Source organism: Anomaloglossus baeobatrachus, chromosome 1 (genome assembly GCF_048569485.1).
Source record: "Anomaloglossus baeobatrachus isolate aAnoBae1 chromosome 1, aAnoBae1.hap1, whole genome shotgun sequence".
In the NCBI taxonomy this organism is placed as follows: domain Eukaryota; kingdom Metazoa; phylum Chordata; class Amphibia; order Anura; family Aromobatidae; genus Anomaloglossus; species Anomaloglossus baeobatrachus.
This window is the reverse complement of record NC_134353.1, coordinates 583,723,580-583,738,861: the sequence shown is the minus strand read 5'-3', so window position 1 is coordinate 583,738,861 and position 15,282 is coordinate 583,723,580. Positions and strand designations below refer to the sequence as shown.

The window sequence follows — 15,282 nt, the reverse complement described above, 5'->3', positions numbered from 1 at the left end:
TTATGAAGTTGTTTTTTTTTCTTAAAGGGAATCTGACAACCGATAAATGGTTCGGTCAGAATGTATCAGAAATTGGCTGTATAACATCAGCTAGGCATGTTTGACTCTGTGAGGCCAGCCACCATCCATAAATACACAGCGAGTGTCAGGAAGGCGTAAATCGTTATTCAGCCATCACCTGCCCTTAACAGTCGCCAGTGGACAGAGCTCCGACTGTCTGTAGCTGTTCAATGCTGTTCTTACCACCTATCAACGAACCCGCAACGCAGGTCAGTCATGTCAGCCAGAGTGTCTGATGACCTTTCCGGTCACGATGATATTCCTTAGAAAGTCGCTCTTGGCTGGTATTCCCAGAGGATCATGATTTTTGATACACATGCCAGAACTGCTGTGTTTAGTACAAGCGATCAAGTTCAAGCCCCCCCAAAGAGGCTGATAATATTGCAAAAAGTTTAAAAAAAAAAAAAAAAAAAATTAAAAGGTTTATAAATATTAGAAGAAAAAAAAAAAAATATCTTAATTACTTACCGATAATGGGATTTTCAATAGCCCATGACAGCACCACCTATCTCTCAGGTGGTGCTGTCATGAGCGGCAGGGAAAAATCATATTTCACTCATTATTAGAAGAAAAAAAACAAAACAAAAGGGAACACCCCACACACATGTGATATCGCTGATTGATAATTTTATAGATCGATCTATAAAAGGACAATCTAATCAACCAGATTGGGAAACAGCATGAGACAAAGAAAAAAAAAATATTTTTTTTATTTTATTTTAACAACATTGCAGTATGTCACATAATAAAATAGATGCTACAGTGCCTTGCGAAAGTATTCGGCCCCTTTGAATTTTTCAACCTTTTCCCACATTTCAGGCTTCAAACAAAGATAAAAATGTTAATGTTATGGTGAAGAATCAACAACAAGTAGGACACAATTGTGAAGTTGAACGAAATTTATTGCTTATTTTAAACTTTTGTAAAAAAGAATAAACCGAAAATTGGGGCGTGCAATATTATTCGGCCCCTTTAAGTTAATACTTTGTAGCGCCACCTTTTGCTGCGATTACAGCTGCAATCGCTTAAGGTATGTGTCTATCAGTTTTGCACATCGAGAGACTGAAATTCTTGCCCATTCTTCATTTGTAAATAGCTGGAGCTGAGTGAGGTTGGATGGAGAGCGTTTGTGAGCAGCAGTTTTCAGCTCTTTCCACAGATTCTCGATTGGATTTAGGTCTAGACTTGGCCATTCTAACACCTGGATATGTTTATTTGTGAAACATTCCATTGTAGATTTTGCTTTATGTTTTGGATCATTGTCTTGTTGAAAGACAAATCTCCGTCCCAGTCTCAGGTCTTTTGCAGACTCCAGGTTTTCTTCAAGAATGGTCCTGTATTTGGCTTCATCCATCTTCCCATTATTTTTAACCATCTTCCCTGTCCCTGCAGAAGAAAAACAGGCCCAAACCATGATGCTGCCGCCACCATGTTTGACAGTGGAGATGGTGTGTTCAGGGTGATGAGCTGTGTTGCTTTTACACCAAACATATTGTTTGATATTGTGCTCAAAAAGTACGATTTTTGTTTCATCTGACCAGAGCACCTTCTTCCACATGTTTGGTGTCTCCCCCAGGTGGCTTGTGGCAAACTTTAACCGACACTTTTTATGGATACCTTTGAGAAATGGCTTTCTTCTTGCCACTCTTCCATAAAGGTCAGATTTGTGCAGTGTATGACTGATTGTTGTCCTATGGACAGACTCTCCCACCTCAGCTGTAGATCTCTGTAGTTCATCCAGAGTGATCATGGGCCTCTTGGCTGCATCTCCGATCAGTCTTCTCCTTGTTTGACATGAAATTTTTGAGGGACGGCCGGGTCTTGGTAGATTTGCAGTGGTATGATACTCCTTCCATTTCAATATGATAGCTTGCGCAGTGCTTCTTGGGATGTTTAAAATTTTGGAAATCCTTTTGCAACCAAATCCGGCTTTAAACTTCTCCACAACAGTATCTGCCTCTTGTGTTCCTTGGTCTTCATGATGCTATCTGCGCTTTAAACAGAACACTGAGACTATCACAGAGCAGGTGCATTTATACGGAGATTTGATTATATACAGGTGGCTTGGATCATTCAGAGATCCTCAATGAACTTCTGGAGTGAGTTTGCTGGACTGAAAGTAAAAAGGTGCCGAATAATATTGCACGCCCCACTTTTCAGTTTTTTATTTTTTTACAAAAATTCTAAATAAGCAATAAATATCGTTCACCATCACAAATGTGTCCCACTTGTTGTTAATTCTTCACCACAAAATTTCAATTTTTTATCTTTATGTTTGAAGCCTGAAATTGGGAAATGGTTGAAAAATTCAAGGGGGCTGAATACTTTCGCAAGGCGCTGTATCAATCAAATAACTAACATAGCAAAAATAAAACCTTATACAACTACGTTTGCAGAAATTAAAAAAAAAAAGACAGACGAAAGTGAGGAAGAAAAAGAAAGTACGAGAAGGGAAGGTATATAGAGAAACAGAGATTATAATTTTTATGTTAAAAAAAATCAACAGCACACATGAAAAGAAGCAATTTACTGAATTACAATTTACTGAACAATTTTATTGAAAAGAAACAACACTTACTGCAAACGACCATCTGCAGGTCCTCCTTGAAGGACATCAGAAATTACAATCGAGTTATCACCATTGTTAAAATGTGGGTTGTCTCTTCCTCCAGAAACAGCAATGCCAAATCCTTTCTTTAGATCCTAATACAAATACAAAACAAGCAGATGAACATAAGAAAATTAATATTTACTAATTACTACATACCTAATGCATTTATGTTGCTACTTTCAGACAGCCCAGTTACGATAAACATCTTGACTGTCAGTGTCGTACTCCACAGTAATGCTCTAAAACTTTCCAATATACTAGCGCAGCTGCATGTGATCGTGTAGATGCGGGAGACAGTGCTGGCTGCCAGACACAGACAATTTCTCCATAGAGAAGGCAGACGGCTCATTAAAAACGGAACCTGTCACCAGATTTGACGACTATAAGCTGCACCCACGACCACTGAGCTCTTATACACAGCATAGTGGAATGATGTATATAAGTGCCCAGGATGTGCAGTAGAACGTATAAAAAAACCAAATATAATACTCACCTAGGGGGCGGTCCGGACCTATGGGTGTCGATGCTCTCCGGTCCGGCGCCTCCTCAATGCTACGATCTCCATTCTCTTTCTACCCAGTCCAATGTAGAGGACGCATCCACATCATCCACACTAGCCAACATTGCGGTCCTGCACACTTTGATCTGCCCTGCTAAGGGCAGATAAAGTACTGTAATGTGCAGGCAAGAGGAAAGGTTAAAGACTGCATGCGCACTACAATACTTTGATTTGCCCTCAGCAGGGAGATCAAAGTGCGCCTGCGCAGGACCTCAATGCCAGCTAGTGTGCATGACGTAGGACACATCATGCACATGGGCCTCAGAAGAAGGACAGCGCCGGACCGGAGAGAGGGGGTACCGGACCGGAGAGCATTGACACACAGGACCGGACCGCTCCTTAGGTGAGTTTTATAAAGGTGTTTTTTTACGTTCTACACAGCAGTCTGACCTCTTATATACAGCATTCTGGAATGCTGTATACAAGACCTCACTACTGGTTGGCGCAACTTATAGTCGCCAAATCTGGTGATAGGTTTCCATTAACACCTTCTCGATCGCTGTATAGACAGCTCTCAACAAGCACTGTGTATACAGTAATCGGAAGGGTTAATAGCCCTTCTACCATCACACTTAGCAGTCATCTGATCACTGGGTCCAAGGAGGGACCAGGAGCTGCTGGGACCTAGAAGAACTAGTCAGCTCTGACATACAGGCAGCAGAGCTGTACTTCCACTGTAACTGGATCTAAAGTACCACCACCAATTATAGGGGAAAAATGTGCCTATTTATTGGTATAATATTTTTTTAAAAGAAAAAGTTATTTAATTTTGAGATTTTTATATATTTTTACTTTTTTTCACTTTTTTACTTAGGCTCTCTCTGGGACTTTATACCAGCAGACTAATAAAAGTTAATGTATTGCAATGAACATACATTGCAATACATTACCCCTGTCAGTGTGACACTGGCAGAACACCTTTTAGACCATGATCTTGGTTGGCATGGCCCAACAGGCCACCGAAGCCAGCAAATTTGTAGGTCATTATTTGATCTCGGATTACCATGGCAATGATCCGCAGCCCATGATTACATCGAGAGGGTGCCGATCCGATGGGGGAGTGAGCGCATTCCTTCTCCCAACCTCCTAAATGCTGCAATCGCTATTGATCGCAACATTTTGGAGGTTATACAGGCATGGGCTGACAGCGGAAGCTCAGCTATCATTTACACCAAATTTGCGGCAGTGATCATATGGACGTCTATGCCCACCCGATTGCTATGATGTAAATTTTACGTCACAGGTCATGAATAGAGATGGGAACACCTGTGGAAGTTCAGGTTCGCCGGACTTTAGTTAAAAGTTCAGTTTGGGACCTGGACTTGACCTGAACTTAATCACGGAGCCCGAACCCCATATAATGCAAAAACTAACATAGTAAAGTCGAGTAACAAATATAATGGAAGTCAATGATGGTATGTCTGCAGAGAACCGAACTGCCCAATCAGTCATAAACAAAACATTTTTTGTTTTTGGTATACCACAGCATCTGAAAACGTTGTTTTTACCCTCCGTGAGAGCCATTCAGAGACTGCAAGTGACCCTCACTGGGCTGTGCAGTGAGCATACCCAATCACTCCAGTGCTCAAATGAGTGGTTAGCATGTGAACAGCACTCAAACTTGTTCACAATTTTTTTTTTGCAAAAAGTCAGTGTTCGAGTCGGAGACCCAGACACCTGGTGTTTGGTATGAACCCCAAACTTTACAGTTCATTGTCACTCATCCCGAGTTGTGAATCCCAACTTCAGTCAAGGGTTGTGAAGGGGTTAAAACCTAGCCATTTTCAGATCAGTTCCACCAGTTTTTCCCCTCAATTTGCTCGTTAGTTTGAAAATCTGTATTCATCACTTCCATGAAATCCTTAAGTTAATAGATGGTTTGGAATGGTCCTAAAAAGAAAAAAATAATATGGAGCCTCACCTTTTGTAATGTCACGGTATATTGTTCCCAAATTGCGTCTTCCATTCCGTACCCCTAGAACACAAACATCGCAGTGTGAAAAATAAAATGTAGCTATATTGACAATAATTAATGTTAAAGAAATATTACAGTGTTCATTTCACCTATAAACATAAAGCTTCTGAACAAAAAAAAAAATATCGAAGAGTTAAGTTGATTAAGGGCAGGAGAACATGTAGAGTTTACAGCAGAATACTAGCTACTTAAAATGGAAACTGTATATAAAATCACTTTACTGAAAAATGTGGCTTCCGGGAAAACAAACTTATTTCATCCCATGTTCCGCCGCTGGCTTTCAGTCACGGGTGCAATGCAGAGAGTAATTAGTCATCAGCACTGCTCACTATACTGCGAGCAGAGGCTATAAAGCATGCCCTGGAGCTTTGACAACCGGCTCTGTGGTCAAAATAACCAGGGCATGCTTACAGCCGCTGCTCACAGTATAGTGAGCAGTGACTGTAGCCACTGTGTATATGCCCCTACGACAAAGTCTGTGCCTTCTGGAAGGAAAGAAGTTCTTTCTCCCAGTAACAACACTTTCAGTAAGGTAGTCAGGCAGCATTCTAATGCTATTTAACTAAAGATTAGCTCTATATCTGTAGGTAAATGGCATTTTGCAAGATGACAGGTTCCTTTAAAGCATCACAAATTTGTTTTCTTGAATGGGCACCTCTGTCACACTGTGATACTAAACAAGAAACCACAGACTAATCAATTACCACTAGGATTTGTGTTCTTTTTATCCATTTTAATTTCTCGAGAGTTTTGGAAGATAATTATGTCAGTAAGAACACTATTTCTTGCATACTTTCTACTGTAATAACATGTAGCTTGAACAGTGATTAACCGTTTGTACTACTGATAAATGAGGAATGCCTACAGTAAGCAAATCGCTGTCTGCAATCCACATAACAGAAGGCTATGATGAATCACTCCTACACTCATTTTTCAGTAGGTTTCACAGGATGGACACTTACTGTGTGCAGAGATCTTGAAAACAAACAATCAAAAATGGTAAGACAAAAAAAAGCAAAAAAAAAACAAAAAAAAACTTTCCCTAACTTTGATTTCCACATTCTTGTAAAAAGCCATAATACAATACACTTGTACCATTTTCTACTTTTCTGTAGTGTAGAGAACAGGTGAGAAAATCCTTTCTTGTCTAGTAGCTCCCCTTCACATTCCAAGCTGTTAAATCAAGACTGGATAAAGAATTGGCCCTTGGAATAGTAGGTCTGGGATCTTCGGCAAAATTCAAAATTAAGAACAGCAAGATCTTGGCAAACAGAAATATGGTCTCTGTGTCCATAAGGGAACCACCAAGATCACTCTTGCCTGACCTCTCTGATCCTCCTGAAAACATTTCCATGAGTAGAAAAGCATCCATGGCTTGAGGGGATCCCCTAGGATTCAGGGGCAAAACTTCCTCACTCTCCAGTTTTCCCTGTCTGCGAATAAATTTATTTACAGGGACCCTCACAGGCCTGTGATCTGGTTGAAAGCCTTCAGATTTAGCACTCACTTTCCCTGTCTCAATTGGAAATTATTTAAGTCCGCTTCACTATTTTGTGTTCCTCTTAGGTTAGTTTCACACATCCGGCTTTTCGCCGGTTTGCCAGATTCGGCGCACGCCAGTACAGTGTATACAGTACAAAAACAGCGTGACAAGCTCCGGTTACATGCTGTCATGTGACCGGAGCATGTGACCGGAAGTTGCCGAGCTGCCATTGTACTGTATCATACTGTACTGGAGTCCACCGTATTCGGCAAACCAGCGAAAAGCCGGATGTGTGAAACTAGCCTTATATGGAGAACTAGTAACAATAGATGGTTTATTTCTGCCATATGAAGAATTTCCCTGGTCTTCACAATAAGTGACTTGGATCTTATCCCACCCTATGCCCTATGTAGGCGATTGTGGTTCAGTTGTCTGATAAGATTCTCACATGACACCAACCGATAAATTGGTACTACAGGAAATGCTTCTAGTTTAGTGTTAAAAGATATTTTAGATTGGAAGAGAACAGAACAGAAAAGTCCTGATCGGTTTAAATTCCGTGGACGAAAACATCTCCCACATTAAGGCTTCCATCTGTGGTTATAAGTAAGAGTGTTGAATTTACCGTACCCAAAAAATACCTCTAGACAAATTTTCCTCTTCTAGCCATTATAGAGGAGACGGAACAGTAGTGACGAACATGGTTAATTTTTTTTGTCTTGGTGCCTTTTTAATACTTTCCTATTTTCAAGGATCTCCCATTATAAGACAGGAGAGTGACATTGGGCCCAAGCCACTGCAGGGATGCATGAGCTAAGGGTATCCAATATCGATGTGTTTAAAAAATGTGTTCAAAGTGCTGCCCATTGTGTTGGATTGTCAATGCAACCCTCTTCTCCCACTCTTGACACACTGATAGCAACACTGCAGAAGAAATGCTAGCACAGGCTTCAAGTATCCGTTGTTTCAGAGGCTGCACATCTTGTATATTCACAGCATAGACAATTGCCTTCAGATGACCCCAAAGATAAAGGTTTAAGGGGGTCAGATCGAGAGACCTTGGTGGCCATTCAACTGGCCCACGGTGACCAATCCACTTTCCAGGACACTGTTCATGTAGGAATGCTCGGACCTAACACCCATAATGTGATGGTGCAAGATCACAAGTCTGAACATTCCTACAGCCTGTGCTAGCATTTCTTCTGTGGTGTTACCATCAGTGTGTCAAGAGTGGAAGAAGAGGGTTACATTGACAATCCAACACAATGGGCACCACTTTGAACACATTTCATAAGTGGTTATAAAATTGTAAATAACTAATGAACGAATAAAGTTATGTTAAAATTAAGAACACCATTGTTTTTCTTGTGCAATTCTCAATAAATGTGATGTGTTATATGACCCTCTTACCATTGGAAAAATAAAGTTGGATTCAAAATGGCAAACTTCAAAATGGCCCCCATGGTCACCACCCATCTTGAAAAGTGTCCCCCCTTCCATATACTAATGAACCACAAACAGGAACTTGATATCACCAAGCATTCCCATTTTATTTAGGTGTATCCATATAAATGGCCCACCCTGTAGTTTTGCCAACTTTCCTTCTTTTTCTCACTGGGAGAAAACATTTTTGATTGTTGGAATATAAGAGCATGCCTAAAAAAAAAATCTATCTTCTGCAAATTGAGTTTGAATTTTTCTAGATTTACCAGCTGTGTCAAGCTGGACATGACTGCCTTGACCTGGATCTTGAAGTAAAGACTGTACTTGCTGACATCCAGAAAGTCGTTGAGATTAAAGTGTAATCAATGTTTCTCTCTCGAATGTGAACTTATATTTGAAAACTATTTTTATAAATATCCACGGTACCACAGGGAGATTCCAAAGGGGAGGATCTGGAATTGAAAAAGGGGAATTTTTCCCATGAATTCTGACCACCACTCTCACAAACGTAATCTGTGAAGAGAATCAGTCAGTAGGATCATCACTCCTAAGCTGTCTACATGGGCATGCAGGTTCTAGAAAGTGGAGTAAAATGATGCCTTGATACCTGCGATGCAAGGTCTAAAGGGGGCTTTACACACAGCGATATCGCTGGTGAAAGCACCCGCCCCCATCGTTTGTGCGTCACGGGCAAATCGCTGCCCGTGGCACACAAAATCGTTAGGAGCGGTCACACGCACTTATCTGCCTAGCGGCGTCGCTGTTGCCGGCGAACCGCCTCCTTTCTAAGGGGGCGGTTCGTGCGGCGTCACTAAGCGGCCGCCCAATAGAAGCGGAGGGGCGGAGATGAGCGGCCGTAACATCCCGCGCACCTCCTTCCTTCCTCATTGCCTTCATTCCTCATCTGTCCTCACCTATTGTACCATCACCGATTCCCTGTAGACTGTGAGCCCTCATGGGCAGGGTCCTCTCTCCTCCTATACCAGTCTGTCTTGTACTGTTAATGATTGTTGTACGTATACCCTCTTTCACTTGTAAAGCTCCATGGAATAAATGGCGCTATAATAATAAATAATAATAATAATAATTGCCGGCGGCCGCAGGTAAGATGTAGTTCGTCGTTCCAGAGTTGTCACACGTAGCGATGTGTGCTGCCTCGGGAACGATGAACAACCTCCGTCCTGCAACAGTCAATGATTTTTTGAAAATGAATGACGTGTCAACGATCAACGATAAGGTGAGTATTTTTGATCGTTAATGGCCGTTTGTTGGTGTCACACGCAACAACGTCGCTAACGATGCCGGATGTGCGTCACAGAATCCGTGACCCCGGCGATATATCGTTAGATACGTCGTTGTTTGTAACGGGGCCTTTATTCTAGAGAAATACACCTTTTTTTACTTATATGTAAATGAAATGTTAAGATCTATTGCCTGGACACAGAGCTGCATGATCGTCATCCTCCAGACGTAATTTTAAATGAAAAGGGCGAACCAAGTAATGACGGAGACTTTGCTCTCATAATCAAAACAAAGCTCTGCAGCAAGATCACAGGTAACACAGTACAGATGAAGTGAAGTTGTCTTCATTCCAAAAATATTTGCAGCTGCAGTCTTCTCAGTGCTTCAGCTTATATCTCACAGGCAGCAAGTGTGAGGGAAGAGCAGTACAGCAAAGCTGACAGCACTGTGAGAAGTCAAACGCAAATATGTTTGTAAGGAAACAGTTCAAATCTGCTGTACTGTGTTTGTTATAATCAGGCACAGCTCTGCAGCAGAGCTGACAGCACTATGAGAGGACAAATCCTGCTGCAAATGTTTGTAATGAGACAAAGTTCACTTCTGCTGTACTGTGTTAGCTGTGATCTCACTGCAGAGCTGTGTGTAAGAAAAACATGCATTTCTCTAGAACAATACATTGGATTACAGATATCATGGTAATATTCTATTCAGTTTTATAAAACCTGCATGCCCTTATAAACAGCTTAGGAGGGTTGATCCTGCTAACAAATTCATTGTCAGGATGAGGATGTGATAATAGGCATCATAAAACAATCTGGATAATGATTCACTGTAGATCTTATGGATTAAATTCTGAACCTGTTTAGATTGTTTTAAGTCTACCTTTTTTTTTTTTTTAACTAGAAAGACTTAAGGGTACTTTACACGCTGCGACATCGCTAGCGATCCGGTTAGCGATGTGAAATTCTAGATCGCAAGTGCGATCTTTCGAGATCGCACATGCGTAAAATGACCTATGTGTGACCTCAAAAGATCGCACTTGAGATCTAGAATTTCACATCGCTAACGAGAAGTAGAACTGAAAGGAATTTTTTAATTTTAGGCATATTCCTATAATGTTGAGATACATTTGTTTGAGGATATTTGAGCTCAAGCACAAATAAAAAGTTTTAGTCTTCCTCCTAACTCGGGTGTGACATCACCATTAGATTTCTTGTATTCAAAGGAGGACCTCTGAACATGCAATGGCTATATCTACTTTTAGCACAAAAAGAGCTTTGAAAAGGAAAGGTCAAACTAGAGTAATAAACCATTTCTTGCCATCTTCTGCTTTCTCCAGAATGTCATCCAGAAAAAGGCCGAAAACAAACTCTCCTTGGCAAGGTATGGCATATAGTCTTAACTTAGAAGTTGGAAATTCCCTGACTGGCATTTCAACCATAGGGCTCTTTGAACTGCACTTGATAAGGCTGAAAACCAAGGTGGCCCGAGTACCTCTTTGGATTGTAGGGAGAGAAGATGGCTACAAAATAAAGCCCCAAGAGAAAGTATTCTGAGTTGCCATATGGTCTAACCACACAATTAGGGATCCTGCAGTACAGGTTGCTGGTATAGCCAGTCTGAAAGTACATGCTGTGGATTTCCAGGTTCTCTTTAGAAGGCCATCTGCTTTTCTGTCATTTGAACCCGTGTCATCAAATGGCAATAATGACTTAAAAGGCTTTGGAAACCATGACAAATTTTTGGAGGTCTGTCCCAGTTACCAATAGTTTCTTCCACAAAAGGTATATTTCTAAGTTATCGCCACAGGGAGCAACTCCTTTTTTATTTTCCACTCTTCAGTCTTATGAGAGGAGAACCTTTCTGGCTCACGAAAATGTTCTATGTTGCGATGTTCTGGGCTCCTGAATGGTCCTAGGAGCTTTTGTTTGGTTCCTCAGTTTTATATAGTGGTCACAATGTCTTTGATTACCTTGTCCGTTTCTCTGGAAAGCAAGCATGTCCTACTCCATCATTCAAACACAACCATGAATAGTAGAGACAGAAATTTGAGATGAGGACCCTAGCGTGTCTGCACAAGTGTCTCTCCCCCCATCATTACTTTCAATAAATTAGGGTTTTAAATGCGTTTTTAACCTCAGCTTTGATCATGGATGTGATTTCTCAGACAAAGGAAGGGGATTCTTTACAAACAGTTTTTTTCAACACACGAAAAACACTATATCTGCTTCCATGTCTTTGGCTTTACAAAGTGTGTGACGCCCCTGGACGTCACAGGGTACTGCACAAGCTGCCCTTCCGTGCAGTATTTTGCCTCCCTCTTGGTTCTGGGTCCCTACTTAAGTGGTGTTGTCTCTACCAGCAAATGAAAATCCTAGAGACACCCTGCACCACACCCAGCTGACACACCAGTGGACGGCTTGAGAGGAATAGAGTCGCCCATCTGGGGGGGTCAGGGAGGGGAGGGGAGGTGAGGAAGTGTAGTCAGTTGAGTTAGTGAGTGGAGAAGGAGGTTGGAGAATAGCCCTCGAGCTGAGAGGAGCTCAGAGGAAGTCGCCAGTGGGGACTCCCGAAAAAACTGCCTAGGTTGCAGAGGGTGGTCTGGGCCTAGAGGAGTCAGACCCCCGGTCGCAGGGGATCGTGACAAGGTGCTCGGACCCGTCGAGGAGGACGACCGGCAGCCTGGCCCCATCACCGGTCCGGGACCAAAGGCACAACGGGGTACACGGACCCTAGGTCGGGGAGTAGCTTCAGGTAACCCGACAATTCACCTGAGGAGAATGGAGCCTTCACGATCCGTTCCCACCCGCTCCAGAATTGGTGCAACGAGGGGGATAGGACTTTCCAACCATAACGGTCCAGAAAATTCCAAGCGTGAGCCCTGAGAGCAAGCTCCCTTACTTAGCCATAGTAGGGAGCGGTGCCCGGCTAGTTCCAAGCTACCGGGCCATTAAGTTGAAGTCTAAAGTAAGTACCAAAAGGCAGGTCACGGACCACCAGGCAGCACCACTTGGGGACAGGATCCGGACGAGCTCCCCTCAGCGTCAGCGGTACCCAGAGACTTGGTTTACCCGGTTGTCGGTGTCTGCTTATGAACTGAGTACGAGAGTGACCCCTTCATCCCCATGGCACTTCCCCCCCTTCACAGAGTCTCGGGGCATCCCCCTACCCGTGGAGGGTTCCAATACCTTGCTGCCCTGTTCCATCACCCTCGGGTACTCCCAAACAGCAGCGGTGGTACTCCTAATTACCACACACCACGGGTGGCGTCACGAACTGTAACTCCCCTGTAAATACTTCGCTTTTCATTCGAGGGGCCGCACGACCCCCGAGTCCGGAGACCCTCGAGCCACAGTGAACCTGGATCCGAGCAGCTCGGCTGCTTCCACAGGGGCGGTACAAGTGCACACCATGGTTAGTTTACGCAACACACTTCCTAGAATTTTCCTATAAGACAGTAAACATAAAAGGTAATAAGAATATTGTACATCCACAGAAGTCACTTACACATTCAGAAACCATAGATTACTGGATTTTGTAGATGAGGCTGGAGCATCATCCATACTGCTATGAATAGGAGGGGGAAATAAATACTAACAAGGTGAAGGAACCACACACTAGGTCACTCAATGCAACTTGACACAGGCCCACCATTGGAAAGAGATCCTGCAACCTTTGTACAGTTGTCCCTCCTTGGTGCTTAAGTCCAGCTTCCCTCGGAAGTCACTTGTGGGGCTTTGGAGCAAATTGATGATGCTAGGTGCACAACCAAAGTGCGCTGAGTGGAGATTGCTGCTTTGTCAAGTGGCAGCTGTCATCACTGAAGGAAGACAGATACACCAGACCCATGCTTGACTGGCCGTGAACAGCACATAGTTCGACCAGGAACCCCTGTTCAAAACAATCGGGCTTGAGTGAGTTGGTCTCACGAACCTGTAGGAATATCTTCTCCCTGGTAGCATGAAAGTTTAGGTTCCCTCTCCAAAGATAGAAAATCAAGTTAGGTTTCCCTTCCTTGTAGGGTACATGGTCTTTCTCGGTTGGGGGTCATGGGTGAAAAGCAATATGCAGTCACTATGAGCCCAGGCACAAATAAAAAAAGTTTTACTATGAGTGCGGACTGCTGAATCGTTATAGCGTTCGTGTATGTAGTCACCAATCCCTGGTATTAACAATGCAAGCAGGTGGTCACGACTGCATGTATGTGATTTGCATGCTTGCAGACGTTTAACAGCTAGACATGTCCGGCTTCTCTCAATTTACTTCCATTGAGAGAAGTTTATTTATTTTATATAGCGCCATTGATTCCATAGCGCTTTACAGACGTCATCATGACTGTCCCCATTAGAGCTCCCAATCTAAATTCCCTGTCAGGATGTCTTTGGAGTTCGGGAGGAAAGCCATGCAAACAAGGGGAGAACAATCAAGCTCCTTGTAGATGTTGTCCTTGGAGGGATTTGAACCCAGGACCCCAGCGCTGCAAAGCAATAGAGCTAACCGCTGACCCACCGAAGTTGAAAGGAATTTGTCGACACACAACCACAACTATACAAATCGAATACATGTGGTCACCTGACCAACTGCTCACACCGGCAATCCTTGGTAGTAACAGATATTTGCCCCAACCCTTGACAATCTCTTTAAATTCTTAGAAACTTTCTCTACTTTCTTTTAACATTAATGAATGTATATTAATTGCACAAGAAAAGTTAACCTCAAATCGATGTCCACTTCTTCATACTTCTATAATACTCAAAAAACACTAAGATTATAATATAAAATTTAAGTGAATAATTATTAATTTTATTTATTTTAATTCTTTCTTGGGGAAACTAAAAAAAAGGTCATTTAAGAAGTTTAGTAAAAAAAAACAAAACTGAGAAATCTTCATTGCAGAGATGAAAAAACCCGCAAATCTCTCGGGTAATGTAAAATGCAAATTCATTTCCAAATTCCTGGGATGCGTGCCCTCTTACGCAGTAAAACTCCCATGCCTTATGTTTTAAAAGAAAGCAGCTGTGGTGACAGAGGAGAAGCAGTCAGATGTATTTGTGGCAGAGTTCTACAGACAACTTAATTAATAATACGCCTCACTTCTGGAGATCAAGGCTGACCATCTTTGAAAGAAAACATGTCAGCATATTCTTGCTGACCCATCAGTCGCAGGATAATTTAGTGACAGGTGACCTTATCCATTAACCCTTTAAGTACACTGCCTACAGGTGCAACTTTTTCTTATCCATGAATCACAAAATATATATTTTTTTATGTTTACACCAAATATAGCTTGGTTTTCATTCCAAGAACCATAAAAGATTTTTATTTTTCTCATTGGCATATGATCAAAACTTACATATGGCAGATACAGATTTATCAAGCTGCAATGGCAACCCATTGGCACTTTGAGATCTTGTTTCGGGGTCACCAATGGGGTGACAGAAGTGGGTCCCTCACTCTGTGAAAAGGGAACGATCATCTGATTCATACTATGGGCAACACGAGTCAGACACTGGCTGCATTATCGCAATCTTATGTTTTGCTCTAAAGCGGTGAAGCATTTTAGAGGAAGCATACTTTCAAAGGCCAGTTAGGGACTATGCAATTCGAATAACTAGGCCAAAGCAGGTCACAAGCGGCTTTTCATTGCTTGCCTCCACCTAGACCAACAGATTGCTAAATAGGATTATTCCCATATATTATATTATTATTATTTATTTATAGAGCACCATTGATTCCATGGTGCTGTACATGAGAAGGGGGTTACATACAGAATACATATACAAGTTACAATAGACAGACTAGTACAGAGGAGAGAGGGCCCTGCCCTGTGGGCTTACATTCTATAGGATTTTGGGAGGAGACAGTAGGTGGTGTGTAGGTGGGGCGGCAGCTCCGCCCGGTGGTGGGGC

The 15,282-nt window shown here is 42.3% G+C and overlaps 1 protein-coding gene across 1 annotated transcript in view; it reads right to left on the bottom strand.

Annotated features, from left to right (window-relative positions):
• LOC142245237 (tight junction protein 2-like) overlaps nucleotides 1-15,282 on the bottom strand; it is an 84,052-nt gene that overhangs the window by 40,603 nt on the left and 28,167 nt on the right. The window contains exons 2-3 of the mRNA XM_075317802.1: nucleotides 5,152-5,205; nucleotides 2,639-2,763 (exon numbers count right to left, since the gene is read on the bottom strand). Of these exons, the coding sequence (XP_075173917.1) occupies nucleotides 2,639-2,763; nucleotides 5,152-5,205 (179 nt within the window). The remainder of the gene's footprint in view (nucleotides 1-2,638; nucleotides 2,764-5,151; nucleotides 5,206-15,282) is intronic.